General features: G+C 41.3%; 1 protein-coding gene across 1 annotated transcript in view; it reads left to right on the forward strand.

The window, feature by feature from the left end:
• The window catches only part of ELMO1 (engulfment and cell motility 1), a 551,203-nt gene that overhangs the window by 119,342 nt on the left and 409,534 nt on the right, over positions 1-22,327 (forward strand). Inside the window, exons 3-4 of the mRNA XM_027102174.1 lie at positions 4,229-4,269; positions 5,482-5,554. Of these exons, the coding sequence (XP_026957975.1) occupies positions 4,229-4,269; positions 5,482-5,554 (114 nt within the window). The remainder of the gene's footprint in view (positions 1-4,228; positions 4,270-5,481; positions 5,555-22,327) is intronic.

Below are 22,327 nucleotides of genomic sequence, written 5' to 3' on the forward strand. Positions count from 1 at the left end.
AGGGCTTTGTATAGGAAGCGAGAAAAGCACTGCTACCAGAAGAGTGTATTTGGGGTATCTCATTCAGTCCCTGTTTACAGGAGCAGTTCGTGTTTACCTGTGTGGCCTTGCTAATGGATGGAGACAATTATACCTGTTGAATTATACTCTTCATCCCCCGGCTGACTCAATGCTCTTCCAAACTGTGAATCACAGAGTGGTCTGTGAGGGGAGTGGTGACAACCTTCACGTGTCTGAGCAGCTGCTTCGAGCCACCCTGCAGTGGTTTACCTGGTAGGAAGTGGGATGTGTGCTGGTTAATCCAGGCTGTCCTTCGAAATGGTTTACTTTTACAGTCAAGCCTTTTTTGTGTGTTTGTTTTGGAAAGGAAAGTTAGTGAATGTGTGGCTTTTCCATTTAACAGAAGTGTACTGAGTCTCCTCTGTGTACTGTGCAACTAGTACTGAGGGGTGGAGAAGGTTACAAAGATGAATTAAGGTGCCTTGTTCTCAAGGGACAAGAAGATAAGGCAGATATACTAAGTCCTTAGGAGTGATATATTTAATGTGCTAAGCACAGAGGGACTGATCTCTATCTGGGGAAATCAGGGACATCTCCTTAGAGGAGGTATCATTGTTAGAGTTGGAACAGAAAGGAGGAGATGGACATTTTAACAAATGGCATTAAGTGAAAGTATGGGGGTGGGATTTTTTTGGATGAATCATCCGCTAATCCAGAAGCATGGGGAACGTGTACAACATTAGTAAAGCCTGACTGCTTGAGACCAGATTGTGGAAGGCCTTGGATGACAAGCTAAGGGATTATACTGTATAGGTGATGGTCATGGAGGACCTATGAAGGCTACTGGAGCCAAAGAATGACATGAGTTAAGTTTGTGGGGAAAGCGTGATTTTGCCTAATTATAGTTAACGTGGGGATTGGAGACAAAGAAACTGGAGATGCAAAGACTTTTTTGCAAGGATCTGGCACCAAGATCCTGAGAACTCTTAACCAAAGGTGGTAGCAAGATCTGGAAAGGATTAAGGGGAGAGAGGTTGTGGAGGAAGGAATGATGGGACTCAGTGTCTTGTAAATATCCGTACGTCACAGAATAGAGAAGGCAAAGATAAGTTCCCTAGAAGTGTACATGGAAGAACTGCCAGAAGTAGGCAAGGCAAGTGCAGGAACTAATGGAAGATAGGAATCTGAGTTTGATGGACCAGTGGAGCATTTGATTGGAAACTTATGGCAAGTAGTTAGTGCTAGTAATGATGGGCTGGTACTCAGGAAAGGCACTGGGGCTGAGGAAACAGAATTAAGGGTGATGGAATTGGGGTATGACTTATCTGGTAGGAGTTGGAAGGAGGAGTGTCAGGATTTTAGAAGAGTGGTTAGGAGGAGGTGAGAAATAATGATGTGAATGTCACAGAGGAAAATGCTGCATCACCTGTAACATATCAGAACTGGAGAGTGAAGAAATAAAGGTTAATGATGCTCCGGGCTGTAGTGGTTTCATAATAAGACACAGAAATCATGGCTGGGATGGAGGGAGTGTGGGGGCAGGGCCATGCTATTATTGGAGTAGATTGATGGGTAGGGAATGGTGAGAGTGATGATTTTTTGTTTGTATATTTAATAAAATGCTTGAAGGAGAGTTAACATGCTATTTCTAACAAACTGTCAGAGATTTGCAAGGGTGTTTGGGATCAGGCTATAGACTTGGGGCAGTTGAAATGAATGAGGAACTGACCAATTAAGTAAAAACAGAAGAGATAGGAACCGAAATTTGGAGTTAGGAAGCTAGAGATAAAAGAGAAATAATGAAAGATCTCTTGAATTTTATCGAAGGATTATTGATTATAACTGTAGGAGACTGAAGGAAATATAGCAGCTCTGGAAAGAGTGTTTCAAAAAGAAGGTAGTAATGATATTGTCAAATAAGGTGGATGGATTAAGGGAGATGAGAATTGTGAAAAGTCATTGGAATTAGGTTTGGGCGGTGGAGCCAGTGTTTCATTGGAACAGATGAAGAATGGAGGAGACAGGTGTAGGAAGTGGGCCATGGGACCAGCCCTGTCCTTACATAACATTCGTTTTAACTGGTGAGGCTGCATTATGAGTGCATTATGTTCAGTTAACTATGGTTCCTTTTCCTCTGTGGTTTAAAGTTTTTCTTTAATCTTTCTCTATTAAATCTCTAAGTTTTGTTCTTCCAGAGTCTTTACTCCTTTCATATATCCAACTTCAGAATGTTCTAGATATGACAGTTCTAGAAGCCCATAGACTTCTGTCTTTTCAAATTTGATTCTGAATCTATGAATCAGACCTGAATTAAAATCCAAGAAATTCCTCTAAGTTACCTAGACTAAGAATTCTAATTCTGAAAGCTGTAATTTAAATGCTTTCTCCTACATCAATAGCAATACTTTCCTGGGCTGATCTGTCCTTTCAATGTAATTTAAGTCTGAAATCCAGCCCTGTTATTTATATTTCAGTTTTGAGGGTACAAGAAGTAAGATTAGGAGGGTAGGAGACCACTAGGTCCTCATGAAATACCGATAGCCTGGAGAAGCCACTGGCAACTGGAAGTGCAAAATCCTCATCTTATGGGAAAAGTTTTGTTTCTAAAGCTCCTTTGTCCTTTGGTTGTGAGAGCACATCTGCCCCTTGACTCACAGCCAGAGCCATAAACAATGGACAAGTTCTTGCAAAGGTCTAGGAGTTGTGTGACCTGTAACCTCACTGTAGAACCCAATCTCCATTTCCAATCTTATTCTAAAGGAGACCAACTCAGAATGTCAGGAATACTTACCATCTTTCCACCCCTCAACAATTCTAGGTCCCTTTTCTGCCCACTGCATTTATAGTTGTAGGTTTAGTCATAGACCCTAGAGCTCCAGAGGGTGGGAGAGCATTGAAGGAACACTGAGGACTGTGTTGGAGCTTTTATCAGGGCCTAGAGGCCCTTCGAAAGGACTATGAAGAGTGCTCAGAACTAACGAAGAGGGCAGACCTAGCAGCATCGGGTCCAAGGGCAAGGATGTAAAGAGGAAATCAAGGTCTTCTAGTGATGTGAGAGGGTAAGGAAGTGGAGCCCTAACCCTTTTTTAAAATATTTTGCCCTTTGTTTTAATTCTCATTTAATTTAATTTAATTTAAAATTCTTACAACCACCCTAAGGACTGGATAGGTCCTCTGCCCATTTTACAGGTAAGTTAGTTGAGGTTCAGCAAATTAAGGAAATTGTAGGTCTCACTGCAGAGAGGTTGACACAGCTAGGATTTGAACTGAGTCTGCTTGATTCAGAATTCCTTCCCCCATAGGACAGTGCCCCTCAGAGGGACAGGAGGAAAACATGTTTAGATGCTTTTCTGTGGTTGTATCTGAAAACCCAGGGCCATGTGTTGTATTTCTTTGATTTCTCTTCCCCATTTGTTTCTTGTCTGTAATGTGTTCCTTTGGTTGACACACTACTGCCCATCCCAGGAGATAGCCAGGGTCTGTTTGCATCCAAAGCAGAAAGAGTTTCGACATCTCTGGGCGAGCTGTGTGTGTCTCTTCACTACATTCTTTCGATCTGGAGGCAGGCGGAGCACAGCTGTGGCTGTTAGGCCAAGAGCACAGCTGTAGTCAGCCGCCAGTTGACACCATGGCACATGGTGTCATGGTCCCATTACTTGAGTGTGTCCTGCTCAAGCCGCTGCGTGATTGGCATTTGCATGGGCCACAGTTGGGGGAAGAATTCTCTGCACTTTGGAGGAACAATGTCACCATGCTTCGTATTCCATTTGCCTCATGTTCTCATAAAAATAGCCCACATCCAAGCTTGTTTGCATAAAATGGAACTGCTGGTTGCCCGATTCATGTACTACTCTTGAGGAATTCTGGTTATCATTTGACCTTACGGATTGTCATTGCCTGTGAGATCTTTGACCAAAGCTATGTTTCATCCTGATTTTAATGTGGCTAAGTTAAATATGATCTATGTTTTTTTCAATTAGCAATGTTAAAGTATAGAAAAAATGACCACAAGGGTGATAAATCATTAATACAGTTGGTGGTGATGGCTGGTCGATTATTCCCTTGAGAAAAACAACACACTCACTGACACAACCAAGAATAGCATATGTAAATTCTTCTTACTTAGATATCTCTTTATTAGGCCTCTTCTTCTTCTTTTTTTTTTTTTTTTAATGTAAAATGATGAAATGAAACTGACACAAAGTATTTCCTTTTTTTCTATTTTCAGAAAAAACCACTGTCTGCAATAATAAAGGAAGTCTGTGATGGGTAAGTGTTACTCAGGATTTATCCGGGGAGCTCCAGTCCACAAATTGAAAGGCAAATAAAATATTCTTGAGCAATCATTAAATATTATTCACTAAGTCACTATTTGACCTGCCAAAAGACACCAAGAATTACTGTGTAAGATTTCCATGCCTTTTCAGCCAAAAAAATTATCACTGTTTCTCAAGGAATAGAAAGTGTAGAATGGCTGATATGTGGACACTGGAATTGATATTATTTATTTTGAAAAGTTGTGGTTCATTCATCCTGCTCACCCGGGAGCAGTGTAAGTTCCTGAGGTTAAGTACATACTTCATCTGGTATAAAATGAGAGGGCCACTCAGGTCCCCATAGAAGATAAAATAATTTAAAAGACAGGTCAATGGGCGGTTGTGCTGCCATGTGGAACTCCACAATGATAGTGAACTTTCCTACTTCTCTGGGGTTGCTCTAACAATCCAAAGGAAAAGCACATTGATATGGAAGTTGCGTGAGGTTTTTCATTTTTAAAGCAGAAGTGTGAATAGAGTATTACCTGGAATTTATTTAAGACCTGAGATCCTTAATTGGAACGTTCCAAGCTACAGCAAGCATACCGATTGGGGACTGTAGACTACAGAGACAATTGAAATGTAACCATTATCAAAAATTTAAATTGCACTTATTTCCCTCTCTCTGCTCCACTCACTCCTTCATAATAGGGAGGGATGGAACTTTACATTTAAATACCCTTCCCTCAAAGCCATGAAGATAAAATGCCTAGGGCTTCCCTGGTGGCACAGTGGTTGAGAGTCCACCTGCCGATGCAGGGGACACGGGTTTGTGCCCCGGTCTGGGAGGATCCCACATGCCGTGGAGCGGCTGGGCCCGTGAGCCATGGCCGCTGGGCCTGGGCGTCCGGAGCCTGTGCTCTGCGACGGGAGAGGCCACAGCAGTGAGAGGCCCGCGTACCACAAAAAAAAAAAAGATAAAATGCCTAAAGGTGAGCAATAGGCTTGGAATAACACCTAGATGACCCACATCTGAAATGGTTGGTCTCAGGGTCATGAAAGGGGAGCTAATGCCATTTTGTTTTAGGAACTGCACTATGGGTAACTTGGGTACTGGCTCAATTCCAATCATAGGGTGTTTATTTCATCTAACCCTATCAAACTATAAACAAGAAAATGACCCTTTTTTGTTTTTTTCTGATCAGTTTATGCTTGTATTTTTCAGGTGGTCCCTTGCCAACCATGAATACTTTGCACTGCAGCACGCTGATAGTTCAAACTTCTATATCACAGAAAAGGTAGGTCAACCGCGTTATTTAATCTGGGACACTTATATTTAAAGGAGATTAAAACATAAATGATGTTTCCTCTACTCAGGACTAAACATGCTGGTCTAAATTTTGCATCTCTACCATCCACAAAAATAGAGTCTGCAAAGCAAACAACTGCTACTTTAGTATTAGCAAGGGGATATTTAGCCCATTCAAGAGTGAAGACCAAATATGTTTCTGCGTCCTGTTTTAGCAACAGCATTTGCCTTCTAACTGTGAATTTACTAATTATCTCTCTTTCTTATTGCTTGGTTAAAGCATTTATTTGATACTTAATGACTTAGTCTAGCTTTTCTTTCTCAGAATTTTTTTTTCAGAATAACCTCTAAGCCCTGCTTAAAGTTATTGAAAGAATGACAAGAAACCATTTCGAAGGTGGCATTGTGTAGGCACTGAGTGTTCTGTGGTTCTTGGGAACACTGCTTTCTTCCTGGGTGATTTTATCTCTTTAGGAAGCTTGGAGGAGAAGGAGGGAATTGTGAAGACTACAGTGGCTCTGGCAGCAAGTACAATGAATGTCTTAGAGACCCCTAATGAGAGAAAGGAAAACTAACATTTATTCAGCACCTACTATGTGCCAGGACCTGGGCCAAGCACATCACCTCTGTTTGTTGATTTTGTCCTCAAGACTAATCTGTGATGGAAACCACAGTGGCTTTGGTTAACAGATAAGAAACCGAATCATAGAAGTCAGATGGCTTGGCCAATATCTCAGGGGTAATAAACCACAGAAGAAAGTGCTTTATTCTTCCCAGATGGTCCCTGGAATTTTCATAACTGATCATGTTTTCTTCTGCACACTGATTGCCAGAAAGCTGAGAGTTAACAAGTGGACTAGATTTCCTGGCCTGTGTTGTGTTTATTCCTTTTACTTGTTGCTTTGATTCATTCCGCAAGCAGTTTTCTGTCTTTACTTCCCCCTTGCTTCGTTTTCTTCAGATTTTTTATTCCTTTTATATTTATATAATCTGCATGCTATTCTCGGTGAGATAAAGAGGATATAAATAAATAAAAGTTAAATGTTAGCAGTTGAGTGTATTGTTGTTGATACCCTTAAACAGAAGACTGTCTCATTTACCTTGGTTCACCTTTTAAAGGTAACTAAAATATTGTGACTTTGGGGGTATTATTGGAAAAGATTGGATGGCTGTCTACTATTTAGGATATAATATGAAAAAGTTTAAAAATTATTAAGTGATAAAATTATAGGACAACAGAAGTTATAATAGTGTTTTTCAAACATCACCATTTAATGGGTAGTGAAATCAATTTAGTGGGTGTCCATAGCATTAAAAATTGGAATATAATAGAGTAAAATAGGTCACAGTACATCACCTGTGTTGTTTCTGAGAAACTTATGTCACACACACACCTGTATATAATACTAGTATATTGTGCTAGTGTTTTACCCTAGGCTGTGCCCCAAAAGCCATCGAGTCACAGTTAACTCTGCCTTTGATTAACTGTATTGGCTGTGTCCCCTGGTGGCTGTCCTGTCTTCTGTCATCATTCTCAGGAGACCTCAATGTATTGGTGATTTTACTAAGGATGGAATTCTCAGACTAGAGAACATAAGCATCACAGGGAGAATCATTTAAAAATGTAGGTTTTTCAGATCGCAACCCCAGAGACTCAGAATGAGCAAGCCTTGGATATGGCCTAGGATTTTGCAGTTTACGAGCCCTCTGTGGAATTCTGATGCAGGTACCCAGGGACTACTTGGAGGAACACTGCTCTGGGACCACTTTTCTGAAGAGATGGGACCCGAGTGTCCCAGGCATTGTGCACTATGAACAGAGGTCAAGTGCTAAGTTTCATTTAGGAGGGTGTTTGTGTGCGGCCAATTCGTAGAATAATTTAAAAATTCATATACTATTTATGCTTTTACTCTAATTCACATTAATATCTAACATTAATATCTAATTTTCTGATATTAACATTAATATCAGAAAATTCAAACTACTCAGAACAATGGGAAAATTATTATTTTATTGGGCATCCTAGTTATTTTCTGAGAGATCTTGTTTGGCCTGAGGAAATCCTGAATGTTGAATTTAAAGGGACTGCCACCTAAATCTGTCATCAATCTGTCTGTCTCTCTTCATTGGCCAGTAGTGAGGATTCTTCCTTTACTAAAAGTTTAGGGAATGAGGAGGCTCATTTTCCCAATTGCAGCTCTTTGTTTGTAAGTAAAATGTCATCGCTCTTCCTCCTACAGCTGTCACAGAGCACAGTGTATGCATGTGACACAAAACGTGACACACAAAGGGCAGGAGATGGATCTTGAGTTCTGGGTCCACAGGGGCAAACCTGGGCCACCTTCAGTCTGCGGTTAGGTCCATCTAGTTCTTTGCAAGTATTCTTAAAAATAGAGCCCATTTCCCCCCCTTTTTTTAAAGTAATGTATTTAACATCATCTTGGTTACTTACAGCCCAGTGAGTTGTTAGGTGATATTTGTGTTACCGTGGTAACCGGTGACTAATTTTCGAAACTTGTGCATGTTCTTAGTTAATGACTTTCCCTTGTATGTGAGGTGGTCTCCCTTCTTCTGACACAGGTAAAATATCACCTGTAATTTTAAAGAAGAAAAATTCTCCAGCCCTGGCTGGACAAGCTAACATATTCTGTAACTGATAGATGCTTGTGATTCTCTACTAAGATCCTCAGGAAGGCACCTCCCCTGCTTTTCTCATGTTATCCAAGCCCATTTTCTGAAATTGTCTTCGTTTGCTTATTGGGCCATTAACTTCTGTTTTTCATCGCAGGGGGTAAAAATGTCACATTGTTGAGCAGTGTTCAGCAGAAGCATAGCATGCAAATGCCTTAGAGAAAGTTAAGATTCAGCTATTTACAAGTTCAAATTCTGCCCCAGAAACTTTCATATTTCAGGGTGATGTCTCAGACACAGAGAGAAAATACAAAATAAAAAGTGAATTGTGTATTTTTTCAGCTTTACGGAGGTGTAATTGACAAACAAAATTGTAAGATATTTAAGCATATGTCATGGTCATTTGATATACATATACATTGTGAAAGGATTCCCATCCTGTTAATTAACGTATCCATCATCGCTATTTATTTATTTGGTGAAAACATTTAAATTCTACTTTCATAGCAAATTTCAATTATACAATACAGTGCTATCAACTAAGTCACCATATTTTACATTAGATCCTGAGACCTAGTCATTTTATAACCTGAAATGTTGTACCCTTTTACTTACTTCTTTCTATTTCTCCCAACCCTTCAGCCCCTGGCAACCATTTTTTCTACTCTCTGTTTCAATGAGTTTGACTTTCTTTGAAGATTCCACGGATAAGTGATTCCATGCAGTATTTGTCTTTCTCCGTCTGACTTGTTTCCCTTATCATGGTGCCCTCACGGTTCATCCATGTTGTTGCAAATGGCAGGATTTCCTTCCTTCTCATGGCTGAATAATATTCTATTGTATATATCTACCACATCTTCTTTATCCCTTCATACGTTGACATCACTTCGGTTGTTTCCATATCTTGGCAGTTGTGAATAATGCTGCAGTGGATATGGGAATACAGATACCTCTTCGATATCCTGTTTTCATTTCCTTTGGATATATACCCAGAAGTGGGACGGTTGGATCCTTATTGTAGTTCCATTTTTGATTTTTTGAGGCACCTTCATGCTGTTCTCCATAGTGCCTATACCAATTTATATTCCCACCGACAGTGTATGAGGGCTCTCTTTTCTTCACATCCTTACCAGCACTTATCTCTCTCTCTTTTTGTTTTTGATAATAACCATTCTAACAGGTGTGAGGTGATTTCTCATTATGGTTTTAATTTGCATGTCCCTGATGATTAGTGATGTTGATTAGTCATATACGTGTTGGCTGTTTGTATGTCTTCTTTGGAAAAATGCCTATGCACTTTCTCTGCCCATTTTTTAAATTGGGCTTTTTTTTCTTTTCTTTCTATTGAGTTGTGTGAGTTTGTTAACGCATTTTGGATATTGACCCCTTATCAGATATATGATTTGCAGATATTTCTCTCTTTTCCACATATTGCCTTTTCATTTTGTTGATGGTTTCCTTTGCTGTGCAGAAGCTTTTTATTTATTTATTTTTTTAACATCTTTATTGGGGTATAATTGCTTTACAATGGTGTGTTAGTTTCTGCTTTATAACAAAGTGAATCAGTTATACATATACATATGTTCCCATATCTCTTCCCTCTTGCGTCTCCCTCCCTGCAGAAGCTTTTTAATTTGATGTAGTCCATTTGTTTACTTTAAGTATTCCAGTGGAATTTGTCTTCCAAAAAAGAATTTTATATAGAGAGAGGGCTAAGCATTTTAGTCCATTATCTTCATTCCAGTCTGATGAGGCAGGTTATTATTATCTCCATTTTACAATGAGGAAAGTGAGACAGAGAGAGATTATGCAACAACCCGTTTAGGTCATACAGATGGGCAGTGGTTGAGCTGAGGCTTGAACCCAGGTGGGTCTGCCTCCAAAGCTGTCTGTGCCACCTCCTGGAAACCCTCTGCCCCCACTACCTGGGCCCTGGTTTGTTTATGATGCTCCTTTTTTTTTTTTTGCTGACACCAGGCCAGTGATCCTGATGGTAATTGCCTCAGGACAATAAATACAGGAAGTTACAGCCTGTGAGCATTGCTTACCAGCTTTAGTCTGTGACCTTTTTATTCCTTAAGAGGATGGCTTGGAGGAAGTTGTAACAGATAATCTTCCACTCACTGGGGATTAGCAAAACACATTTTCATTTGCCTTTGGTCTGGACTGTATAATTGTCTAAGGTAGTATTATTGCATTAATACCATATTTTTTAGGCAAACAGGAAAATTGCCTTGTCATCCTTAACCCTAAGCATGCAGACAGGTAGGTCCCCAGAAAGCATGGGGCATGGTAGAGGGCATCTTTAGGAGATCGTGTACTTGTGGACAATTGAAGTTTTCTCATGATTTCAGGACGGTATTTTGGTCCCCTGTGCTAAGACCTACTTCAGAATGTGTGAAGTACAGTGATATACCATGGCAGTATCTTATTTCTATAAGTTTTTATTTTGTAAGAATAGAGATATCCATTTCTCATCCAGGCCCTCTCTGCAAAGCTGGCCCCAGGAACTTTCGGGGAAAGAAGTGGGGTCATTTGAAGGGCACCCCTTTTTAATGCCATTCCCACTTCCTAGGTGCTCTGTGTTCTCAGACAGGCCTTGAGCTTCCCCGAATCCCTGGGCAGACAGGGCTTGTGTATCCCTGGGACTTGTATGTCTGACCCGGGTCAGGAGACTACTCAATCATAGTGTGGAATTCAGTTCACCTGTCACACTTCAAGCACTGGGCTCTACAAAGAGCTCAGTGAGATGAATCCCTTTCATTCTCTGCATCCATGGATCTCAGGGTCTAGTGGGGGAAGAATACCTTGAAGTGGGCACAGGTTTTGAGGAAGAAGAGGCAGGAACCAAACGATTATAGAAGAGAAGAGGGATCCAGAAGGGTCCTGGAGTGGGCTAACCATGTCTGAACTGAACTTTGAGAAACTAACGGGAAAAGTATTCATTCAAAGACAGAACTCTGTTTCTGAGTTTTAGGCACCTTCGTAGGTCAGCTGGGGCATTAGTCGGGGGGATGGTAACAACTGTCCTGCACATTTGTTGGATGCTTGCTCTGTGGCAGGCGCTGAGCTAAACGCTTCGCTTCACATGGGCTCTTTGTTGTACTTGAGTCTTCACAGGAAGCCTGTGAAACAGGTTTTATTGTTACCTGCTCCATTCTCTGGAGGGCACAACTGGGGCTCAGGGGTGTAAGCAACAGAGCAGGGATGGACACAGGAAGTCTGGCTTCAGAGCCAGTGTCCTGTGCTCTTGGGCCGTGCCGTGGGACAGGCAGGAATCTCGGCACTTCTCATCGTGCTGTGCCACAGATGGAAGGCACACCAGTTCTTGGTGCGGGAGGTGGAAATCCATCTTTCCATCCTCTCTTTTACCTCCCTGGTTTCCTCTACTGACAGTCCTCATTCTACTACCTCTTGGTTCTCCAAAAAGCATTTGATCCTATTTATACCCGTGACCCAATAACCCAATTGCATCAGCATTGCTGAGCAAAGTAATTTGCCTTAAAAATTCCCCAGAGATACACACATTACCAGCAGAGTTTCTTTTCCATTTGGAACGAGGCTGGTGAGCCCAAGGGAGCTGGTTCCATCCCTGTGTGGGGAGGTTGGCTTTGCACAGAGACAATGGTTGGTGCTTCTCAGCTGGGTTGGTTAACCCAAGGGCGTGAGTCCTTATTGGTCACTAAACAAATTGAGCACAGGGGTGTCATGTGACTGCCTCAAGGACACTGTAATGAAAACAGTTCAGTGCACTAGACATCTCTGGTGCACTTGCTTCATCTTTTAAAAAGTGGCTAAAATATTGTGGGGTTTGGGCTATTATTGGGAAAGGATTGGGGAATTTTCTTCTATATGAGTATAATGCGAAAAGTGTAAAATTGTCTTTGAATGATAAAATTACAGGACAATAGAGGTAATAGTAGGGCTTTTCAAACTGTTGGTCATCACTTGTTAGTGGGTGGTAAATCAGTTTAGTAGGTTGAAGGAGCATTAAAAAATGGACTATAACAGGATAGAAAACAGAGTGTGTTACATGTGTTGCTTTGTGAAATATTTGTTTCATGTGCATTCATGTGTAATACATGTTTAGTCTTATTTTTTACCCTGGGGTCAAAAATGTTTGAAAGTCACTGAAAATATTTACGAGGTGGGGGATTAACTAGGGAGAATAAATGCAAGTGCTGTATGTTAAGTAGTTTAAGGAGACCTCGTGTTTGGAATGTGTTCTTCCCTGAAGAAGGTAATACACACACCAGCACCACTAGCACCAGCACCAAACAAAATACAAAGCAAACTGAGGCATGTCTTTTCCTGGGGAGCTGCCGGTCCACTGGCTCCTAGGAGGGGCAGCCTATGGCCTGGTGCCATGTGTCCCTTCTCTATTGCCCCCAATAGCTAAGGGGACCAGAAGTTGACACCTTACCCTAGCTGAGCCCCCCTGGCCCCCCGCACCGTGCTTCTCTTCTGGGAATCTGAAATTGAGAGGTGAGTTGGGTGATGATGTTTGCTAGAACGGGAAGGTGAGATGGAGTCAAAGCTGCTGTGGTGTCAGGGCAGATGCATCTTCCTACAAGCTGAATGTGGGGCTTTGCAGCCCCGGCCATAAGTACACAGAGTAACACCAGTCTGCAGAAAGGATTGAGATAAGTGGGGATGAAGGCCTGTGAGGGAGTCAGAGGATGGGCAGAGGGAGCGGCTTCCAATCCTGATTTCCTCTCTGCTTTCTGTTTCCTGTCTTTGCATCCCTGTGAGAGGATATCCTGTGGCTTTACTGTCCTTCCCCTGAAACCACTGTACTTGGGTCTCTGTTACTCTTTTTTTAAAAAAAATATTAATTATTTATTTATTTTTGGCTGTGTTGGGTCTTCGTTTCTGTGCGTGGGCTTTCTTCTAGTTGCGGCGAGCGGGGGCCACTCTTCATCGCGGTGCGCGGGCCTCTCACTGTCGTGCCCTCTCTTGTTGCGGAGCACAAGCTCCAGACGCAGAGGCTCAGTAGTTGTGGCTCACGGGCCTAGTTGCTCCGCGGGCATGTGGGATCTTCCCAGACCAGGGCTCGAACCGTGTCCCCTGCATTGGCAGGCAGATTCTCAACCACTGCGCCACCAGGAAGCCCTCCGTTACTCTTGGTCAAAGAACTTTCACTGGGACAGGCATTTTAATTTGAGCAAACCAGAGCCCAGGAACATTGTAAATTTCCTAACCTAGCCACACATCCTATGCGACATTCCTTTTTCTGCTGCTGCTTGTGGTAAAAGATTCCGGATTTGTTCAACAGAAGCCACTGTGGCTGCCTCAGCAAGTTATCCCTCAGCCAGGTGTGATGAACATGGGTTGCCACCTGCTGATCTGGGCCAGTGCCTCCAGGACTGGCTCTCAGCAGGCAGAAATGGGCAAAGAAAGACGGTCCCGCTTTTCACCTTGCGCTGACTCTTCAGCTCTCCTGGGGCTCCTGGCTCCCAGCATTTCTCTCTTGCTGCCCTGTTGCCCCATCTCTTGCCTTTCTCATACCCTGCTGCCTGCTCTCCCTTTGTTAAAGACTCCGCATTCACATGTGCCTCGCTGCTGAATTCTTTCTCTTCTGATTTATAACTGAGCCTGACTTCTGGTGTGGATGCTCCTTGTCCTGCTGGCTGCTTGTATGCCTGTCACCAGCCTTTAGAAAGCACTGAACTCTTCTAGACAGGCTGCTTGTCTTGGATCTGCCAGCTCATGATCCAGGGCTGTCAAAACATGCCAGGAGGAAAAGAGCCATGCATGCATGTATTCAAGGAAAGAAACTTGTACTGACTTCCCATATGTGCCAAGCGCTGTGCTAAGCTTTTAACATCTTAATTGAGATATAATTCCTACACCATAAAAACTACCATTTCAAGTGTACAATGCAATGGCTTCTAGCATATTTACAAAGTTGTACAGTACTTAATTTTATTTATTTATTATTATTATTATTAATTTTTCCGGTATGCGGGCCTCTCACTGTTGTGACCTCTCCCGTTGCGGAGCACAGGCTCCGGACGCGCAGGCTCAGCGGCCATGGCTCACGGCCCCAGCTGCTCCGCGGCATGTGGGATATTCCCGGACCGGGGCACGAACCCGTGTCCCCTGCATCGGCAGGCGGACTCTCAACCACTGCGCCCCCAGGGAAGCCCCAGTACTTTATTTTTCAGATAGTAAATCTGTGTCATTTCTATTCAGGGTATTTTCAAGTTCCAAACCAGAAGCTCTCAGATGCAAATGGAGATCACAGCCTCAAATCTAGACATGCAGATCCACTAGATCAAGGCTGCACTTCAAACATTTTTAACAAGTCCAGGTGGTACTGGTGCCCCATTTGAACATTACCCATTAGAAATGTGGGCAGCCTCTGGATCTTTCTCTTTATTCCTGCATGCGGTGTGTCGGCTGAAGAAAAATGCGCGACCTGAAAGTGGCCAGTTATGTTTTATTTAGGGACTTTACTGAGGACTATAGCCCAGGAGACAGCCTCTCAGGTAGCTGTGAGGAACTGTTCCAAAGAGGGAAGGGAGGAGCCAGGATACAGAGGAATTTTTGCAAAACAAAAAACAAACACCAAAACATTTAGTCAAACATCAAAAGATTACTGCTAAAAACCAGGCATCTCAAGTTAATGATTTTAGTGCTTTCTACATTTGGGAGGATTCAAGAGTCTGGGCTCACTGAAATTATTCCTTAGATGCGCATCTTAACCATCTAGGGTCGGTATCCTGGTTTTCTACATCCTGAATTCCCCTCAGGGCACAGGTTGGGGCTGCTGCTGTGGCTGATGGCTTGGTGGCAGCAACATTTGTTGTTTACCAGAATGGCAGGCAACATTCTTTGTTTACTGAAGTGGCAGGCAATATTTTTTGTCTGCAGAAGAAAACCCATGTTGTGAATTCTTATAGGCTAGAAGTCCTGTGCGCTGCCTGAAGTGGTGACATCATTCTGCTTGGTTTTCACTGTTGCTGAGAGAGAACGAGGTCCAACTTTCTTCCTAACCTGGCCGTCAGGGTGTGTGTCACAATCTAGCCCCAGTCGACATGTTCTTTTTGCCATCTTTTTCTTGTTCTCTCCGCTTTAGCCAAATTGCCTTAACGTTCTCCAAATAAACCTTGCTCTGTCTCCCCCATGTAGCTTTACTCACCTGGAATTCAGTCCTGCCTACCCTCCCTCCCTCCATCCCATTGTGTTTCAGGCAGTAGATTAGATGCTGGGAATAAAGAGATGAAATGACAGACTCCTTGCTTCTGGGGGAGATGAGTCTTACCAACAAACACACCCAGGAAGTAATGCCATTAAAACGACTGCCATTTCGGGACAGCCGACCCTCCTCTCCCTCCCAATCCTAAATTGTCTGAGCTGGAAGAAACCATAGCTGCTTGCCTGAAATAATCTTAATACTGATGTTGGAGATTAGTGCCTTCATTCAGTCCTTCAGCTCTAAATCTCTTCCCTTCTTCTCTGCTGCTACAGGAATTATTGTCTTTTTATTGTCTCTTAGGTCCATTTGATAGCTAAGCAGGATCTGCATGTCTTTATTGTTGCCTTGAAGTGGTACTTAACCATTTGTGTGCTAATTTGTATTTTCCCCTCACTGGAGTTGCAAGTGACTTACAAGCAAAAACTTCGTGTTCTCCCTCTGGGGCCCCTGCAGTGTCTCGTAGTTCCTTGAACATATTCTTCAGGTGTTCGAAGATTTTTTGTGGATTTTATGTGATGCAGTTTTCTGTGTAAGAGAAAAGATACAATTAGTTGCTTAATAAATTATGTATGATGTTGGCTAATTCAATTACCAGAATATGCACATAAACTTTCAGATTATTCACAGTGGAGGGATCATAGAGTGAGTAAATGAATCTTAATGCTCCTCTTAGAGTCTTAAATCAGTGTTAAAAAGTTGGCTTTTAGTATCGCAGGACTGATTAATTATCTTTTCCAAAATAAGTACGTACACACATACACACACACACATAATATTTATACTGTGCTGGGTGTCGACTAAAATTTTTAAAGATTCATCAGATTTCATAAGATGATACTTAAACCCAGTCCCATGGATTTAAGTACTCCTTCTTTAGAATAAATGACCTGTTTCTGAGAATTTGGTCAGCTGTATGAATTTATCTCTAGTCCACAGCAATAGCTATGGGGAGGGAAAAATAAGAGACCCTCTGGTACCTCATACAAATAATTCTTCATTAGGCAGATGAACAAAGAGTAATATTTCAAAGTCAGTATATTTTTATTTTCATTATAGCAAACGACAACTTCTAAGAACCAAACTGTAGTTTTGACAGATAATTTACCCCCAATTTTATGATTTTTGTTGTTCAATTCTGAGAAAGTGAGTTTTACTTTACTTCGCCCTGGGGGATCCGTTGATATTCTTGTAGTTCACCCATCTTCGGTTCTTCATTTCCGGCAGTTGGCTCTGTGGAAGCAGTGATCACGGATGAGTAGAGAGATTCCTAGGCTTAAATACATGCTTTAGAGTTTCCATGAAGGAAAACATGGGCAGTGACTTTGAAACCTTGTCAGCATTTTCTCCCCACTCCACATACTCTTTTCCATTAAATGAAGGAGAAACTTAGGATAGTCACACTCCACCGTGGTGACACATTTTCCAATAACCAAGGAACAATTGAATGCAAGTGTTTGCAGTTGGAATTATATGTACATACGGTGAAAGCCAGTCACTAAGAACAGAGGTTGTAGCAAGAATCTTGAGCAACAGGAAAAGCACTTTGGAATTTGTCATATCGTGTTTGCTGTGTCTTAGTCCTTTCAGCTTGGCTATCAAAAATACCATAGACTGAGTGTCTTACAAACAACAGTTTTCGAGGCCGGTAGATGAAGGCGCTGGCAGATTCAGTGCTTGGTGAGGGGCTGCTTCCTGGTTCATAGATGGCCCTCTGTCGCTGTAACCTCATAAGGCAGAAAGGGAGAGGCAGCTTTCGTAAGGGCACTAATCCCATTCATGAGGGCTCCCCTCTCATCATCTAATCACCTCCCAAAGGCCACACCTCATAATACCATCACACTGGGCATTAGGATTTAACAAATGGCTTTTGGGTGGACACAAACATTTAGTCTATAGCAACATGCCACATGTGAACCAAGAAAGTTTTATTATCATCCCCCAGACCTTACATTTTGAGTTTCTCCAAGCCAGGAACCAAAAGATTATTAATATTATTCATATTTACTTTAAGAACATATTGGATTTTTCCCAATTCAGTCACCAAAGACAAAAGGCTGCAGTTGAGCTAAGGGCAGGATGATAGCCACATGACATACTTGGGTTTTTGGTTCCTGGGACGTTGTTTGGGATAGAATGATACGTACTACTCTTGGGTTCCCTCAGCCCTTTCTCAATTCATCAAGCCCAACCTGTGAAAATTGAAGTATACTCACACACTGGTACACAGCATACATGCATCAGAGTGTCCTAACTTTCCCCAGGAGCTATCCAGCCCTGCCATTAGGCTTCAGCCAGCTGTTTTCTTTTCTGGGAATGTCGCCCCACCTCTCTCCTGGTACCTTTGCTCTTAGTGACTCAAACTAAATTGGCATTAAACTTACTGAAGTCTCTAAAAACATTTTTGGGGTGTTTTTAGAGTTTTCTAATTAAGAGTTTGGGAATTGGATGGGAGCTATCATTTAAAATCATTTAGTGTTTTTCCTCTAGAGAGGACTTGGAGGAGTATATACTTATTTCAGGATGAAGTAAAAAAAAAAAAAAGACAGTCCAAGTTGAGTAATATAAATGAGAGGTAGCAGGGGAGAGGAGGGTACTGACTGCCACCAACATTACTCAGATGTCAGTGGGTTTTATGTCTTGTTATTTAATGTTTACCACTGACTGTTGGATAGAGGCTATAACAAGATGATTGCACAGGCGGCTAACTTCTTTTGCTTAGGCTCCCTAGCTTGTGTTTGGTAAGATACTACTGCTTCTAGAATTGCAGGCAAAGATAAATGCCAGAGGTCATGATAATTCCATGTTCTCCAGTTCAGCTATTAAACAAATGAATAGATTGACTCAAGTACTGAAACATTTAACTGTGTAATGCTCAGTTACAGGATGAATGACACATGGGTTTCCTGCAAAGGCAGGCACTTGTTTACCAGAAATGATCCTAGAAACACCAGAACACCCCTTGTAAAGAAAACAAACAACAGTAAAAAGCAAAAACCCATTATCAGTAGAGGAGATTAGTTCTGAGAATGGCCCTGCGACTCTTACATTGTGTCCCAAAGCCAGAAACCTAATTGCAAATTTCCTAAGTACAATCCCATTCATGTTTTTTATACTCTAGGAATGAGGTTTATTTTTGAATAGCTATTGGACTATGTTTCTCAAAGTTTTAAGTTGAAGACAGAATATATACCTTGTGCCAAAGGTAACAAAATAGTCATGAAACAATAGTCACCGAAATGTGTTTTCATTGTTGTTGTTATTTTTAGTCTATTATTTTCTGTTTTGTTTTATGTTTTTTAAATGTTTGCTAGGATCCATCAGGATGACTTCATGACTATCACTGATCGTGATCCATAGTGTGAAAAACATTTCATTACGTTCTTTGCTGTACAGTGTCACAAAGTTAGATATCCTCACTTTACTATCCCAGTATCTAGAACAATGCGCAAAAAAATATTTATTTAATGAAAAGATGAATACCCACTACATCAGTAAATCAGTGACTCAAGGGCAGACTTGAGGGATAGGCATGAACAAAAGGAAGAAGAGAAATAAAAGAAAGATACAAAATTTTGTAGAAAGACTGGGGAGAGGGCAGAGGAAGATCTTGCCTCAACCCAAGAAAGGTAGTAAGCCTGCAGCTGGTTTCTGGATATGGCACTCTGTGACATTTGGGGCTCTAGGATGCCCACACACTTTCCACTGTGATCAGAGTTACGTTACAGTAATAACTATTGCATGATCATTTCTTTTTATCTCCATAGTTCCATTCATTTTTGCATTAAAAATACCCCATATTTAGTAACCTGAAGCAAAACCCATTGTTAGTGGAGATGATACTTACTGATTCTCTGGGTGAGGCATTTGGACATGGCAAAGCAAGAATGATGGCTTGTCTCTGACGATGTCTGGAGTCTCATCTGGGAAGGCACAAATACCTGGGGGCTGGAATCATTTGGAAGCTTCTTCACTTACATGTCTGGCTCCTGGGCTGGGATGACGCAAAGGCAGAGCTCAGTTGGGACTGTACACTGGACTGCCTACCTGTGGTCTTTCCATGTGGCTTGGGCTTCCTCACAGCATGGTGGCAATGTTCCTAGAAGCCCCCTGAGAGGGCATTTCCTGAGAGCCAATATTCCAGGAGAACCAAGAAGAAGCTATATGGCTCTTTATGACCTAGCCTTGGAAGTTCTGTAGAATCTTCTGCTGTACTCTATTGCTGAAATTAGTCATAACCCTCCCCAGATTCAAGGGGAGAAGACATGGGCTCCTCCTCTCTATGGAAAGGATGGCAAACAACTTTGGGGCTTTTTAATTAAACCACTATATGCCATATCCCATTACCTTTCTTTTTCAGGAAAAAGCTGTTAGATAGAGTTACTATTTTCCAGAAGTTATCCAAAGATTAAATTTATCTTTTACTTTTGCTAGATTTCAACTTTTTAAGCTAAGAGGAAGAAGAAAAGGTAGTTAAAATAAGAAATATAGAAGGAAGTTTACAGCATTAAAACATAGAGCAGCAATGAGGTGATTTTCCACATTGATAAAAGATACAGGAGGAGGAACAATTTATTGCTTCTTTTTCTTAAGGGTGGAGAGGGGAAGCTGGGTAAATTGAACAAGTGTTCAGAGGAATTTAGAGGGAATTAGGCACCTTGATATTTACACCTTCTTTTGAGTATAATTCTTGGGGAAATGGGTTTACTTCCTTTGCCGTGTCTGAAGATTAAAGTTAAAAAATAAGTGCTTTGTTACCATCAACTCCACTTGTAAACCAGTAACTGCTCTTCATTTATCAAAGACAGTCTTGTGCTTGGTACTGTGACTAAAGAGAAAGCTGAAAGATACCTGGTTTGTTAATTGCAGTCCTATCAAGTCTCTAGGGCTGGTGCAGGGCAGGTTAACCTTGGTTATCAAGTACCTTCTTCAGTCACTTCTCACTCTTACAGGGGAAAAATACAAAAAAATAAAAAATTACTTTAAAAGTGATTCATTGTGATCTTATCTAAGCTTTTCCATTTCATTTAGAGATGAATAGGAAGGGATGGTTCCTCCTCTATTCTTATTTTTTAAATGTATTTCTTCTCTTTTCTCATTGTTAGTCTGCTCCCTATTGTTTATTTTTAGTTCTCCTCTGACCCTTTTTCTTCCTGCTGACCCCTTCCTTCCTTCCTTCTTTCCTTTCTGTTAGTCTGTAACTTTATTTTTCTTTCACTCCATCTTTCCTCACTACCATCTCCTTTTTTAGGTTATTAGCCATCTTTTTAAAAATTTCTCTTCCTAGTCTCTGTTCATCTCCTTTTCTTTCTCTCCTCTATGTTCAGATGCCCTCTCTCTTGAAACTTTAGACTTGCAAGCACTGTAGTTAGGTTTAGATTTTTAGGTATAAAAAAATAGTGAGGTGCCACTTGACTAATATAATGCAACTTACATAAAACTTTCCTTTTTTCAGTATCTGCTACTCCTAAGCAAACAGATATGAAATCTCAAGTTTCATTAAAAAATTTACATAAGCGGATAAGCACATTGGAGACATAGTAGAAGTAAAAAACAGAGTACAAATTGTTTTAATTATCAGAATCCTAGTGCTCAGAGAAAACCACTGACATTTTAGTATATACACTTCAAAATTTGAGTTTGAGTGTGCATTTGTTTTGTAGAATGTGATCGTAGCATACACGTTCTTTCATAACTTGCATTTTAACTTAATATATAGCGGGCATCTTAACATGTTAGTGTACTCTGCCTACTTCACTATGTAATGAAGACTAAACTGGATAATGCTGGCAAAACACTTTGCCAGGCGCTTAGCCCACGGTCATCCCTCAGTGAGTCATAGTTCCTATTTATTCGTCAAACTTAATGGCTGAGAAGTATTGAACTCAGTTTTTAAGTCAGTTCTTTTTGTTTTGATTTTTAGATTGTTTGCTTTTTTTCTTTCTTCCTCTTTCTCTCTCTTCCTTTTCTTTAAACAACACTGAAGTGTCCATTCCTTAAACTGAGTCTTTGTGTAATTCCTTAACCATTTCCTTACAAAATATCAATAGAAGTTGAACGAAGAGTCAAACTGGGTCGTCCTGACTTAATTCAGCCACTGCTTACTGATGACCCCTTGGGTGCCAGGCACTTTCATGAGCGATTTCATTTAAGCATTTAGGGCTCACAGAGGTCTTGGGAGGTTTTGGAGTTTAGGTCACACAACTATGAGTGTCATCTTTGGAACTGAAACTGAGATCTTCTATATTATTGTGAAGAACGTTCCATTTCAGGGGATTTTAGGGATGGTTCATGAATTGCAGAAGTATTTGATTTATCTGGCCTTTTAAATGGTAATTTTGAACTGTTTCAACATGAATAAAAAATCAACATAAACTGTAGTAATAACCTTATTATTATTAACTTAAGCTGTTGGGTTAAGTTGACTTTAGGTGGACCTCAACATGAAGCATTTTATTTCCTTCATCCTTGTGCATACATTTACACTTCTTATAAACGTGTCATTGACTGGGAAGATTGGAGTGTTTTATTTTAAATCAGGCATGAATCTACCCACTCGAGTAAAATCACCTAAGTAAGTTTACCTGTGCCGCACCTGAGTGCCTGCTTCATGTACAGTCAGGGCTAGTTCAGGCTGCTTGGCTGGGCTGCATGTCAGGTGTCCAGTAACAGGGGAAGACCCAATTTTATTCCTTTATGTAAGTTTGGGGTGCTTTTCTGCCTGACTTCCAGTATTTATTATGAGGAATGAGAGTTGAGGTTAGATGTTAGTTACACAGATCTGAAAGAAAAAAATGCCCTATTGTTCCCTTTCCAAGCATCCGGAGAAACTCCTGAGATTTAAAGGTCACCATTGACAACTACATATCTGGGTATGGTAGGCAGAATTCTAAGGTGGCGCCCAAGATTCCCATCCCCTACTGTTGCATGCCC

This window comes from Aethalodelphis obliquidens, unplaced genomic scaffold (genome assembly GCF_003676395.1).
Source record: "Aethalodelphis obliquidens isolate GAN/ISIS:26980383/991018 unplaced genomic scaffold, ASM367639v1 scaffold5, whole genome shotgun sequence".
NCBI classification, from domain to species: domain Eukaryota; kingdom Metazoa; phylum Chordata; class Mammalia; order Artiodactyla; family Delphinidae; genus Aethalodelphis; species Aethalodelphis obliquidens.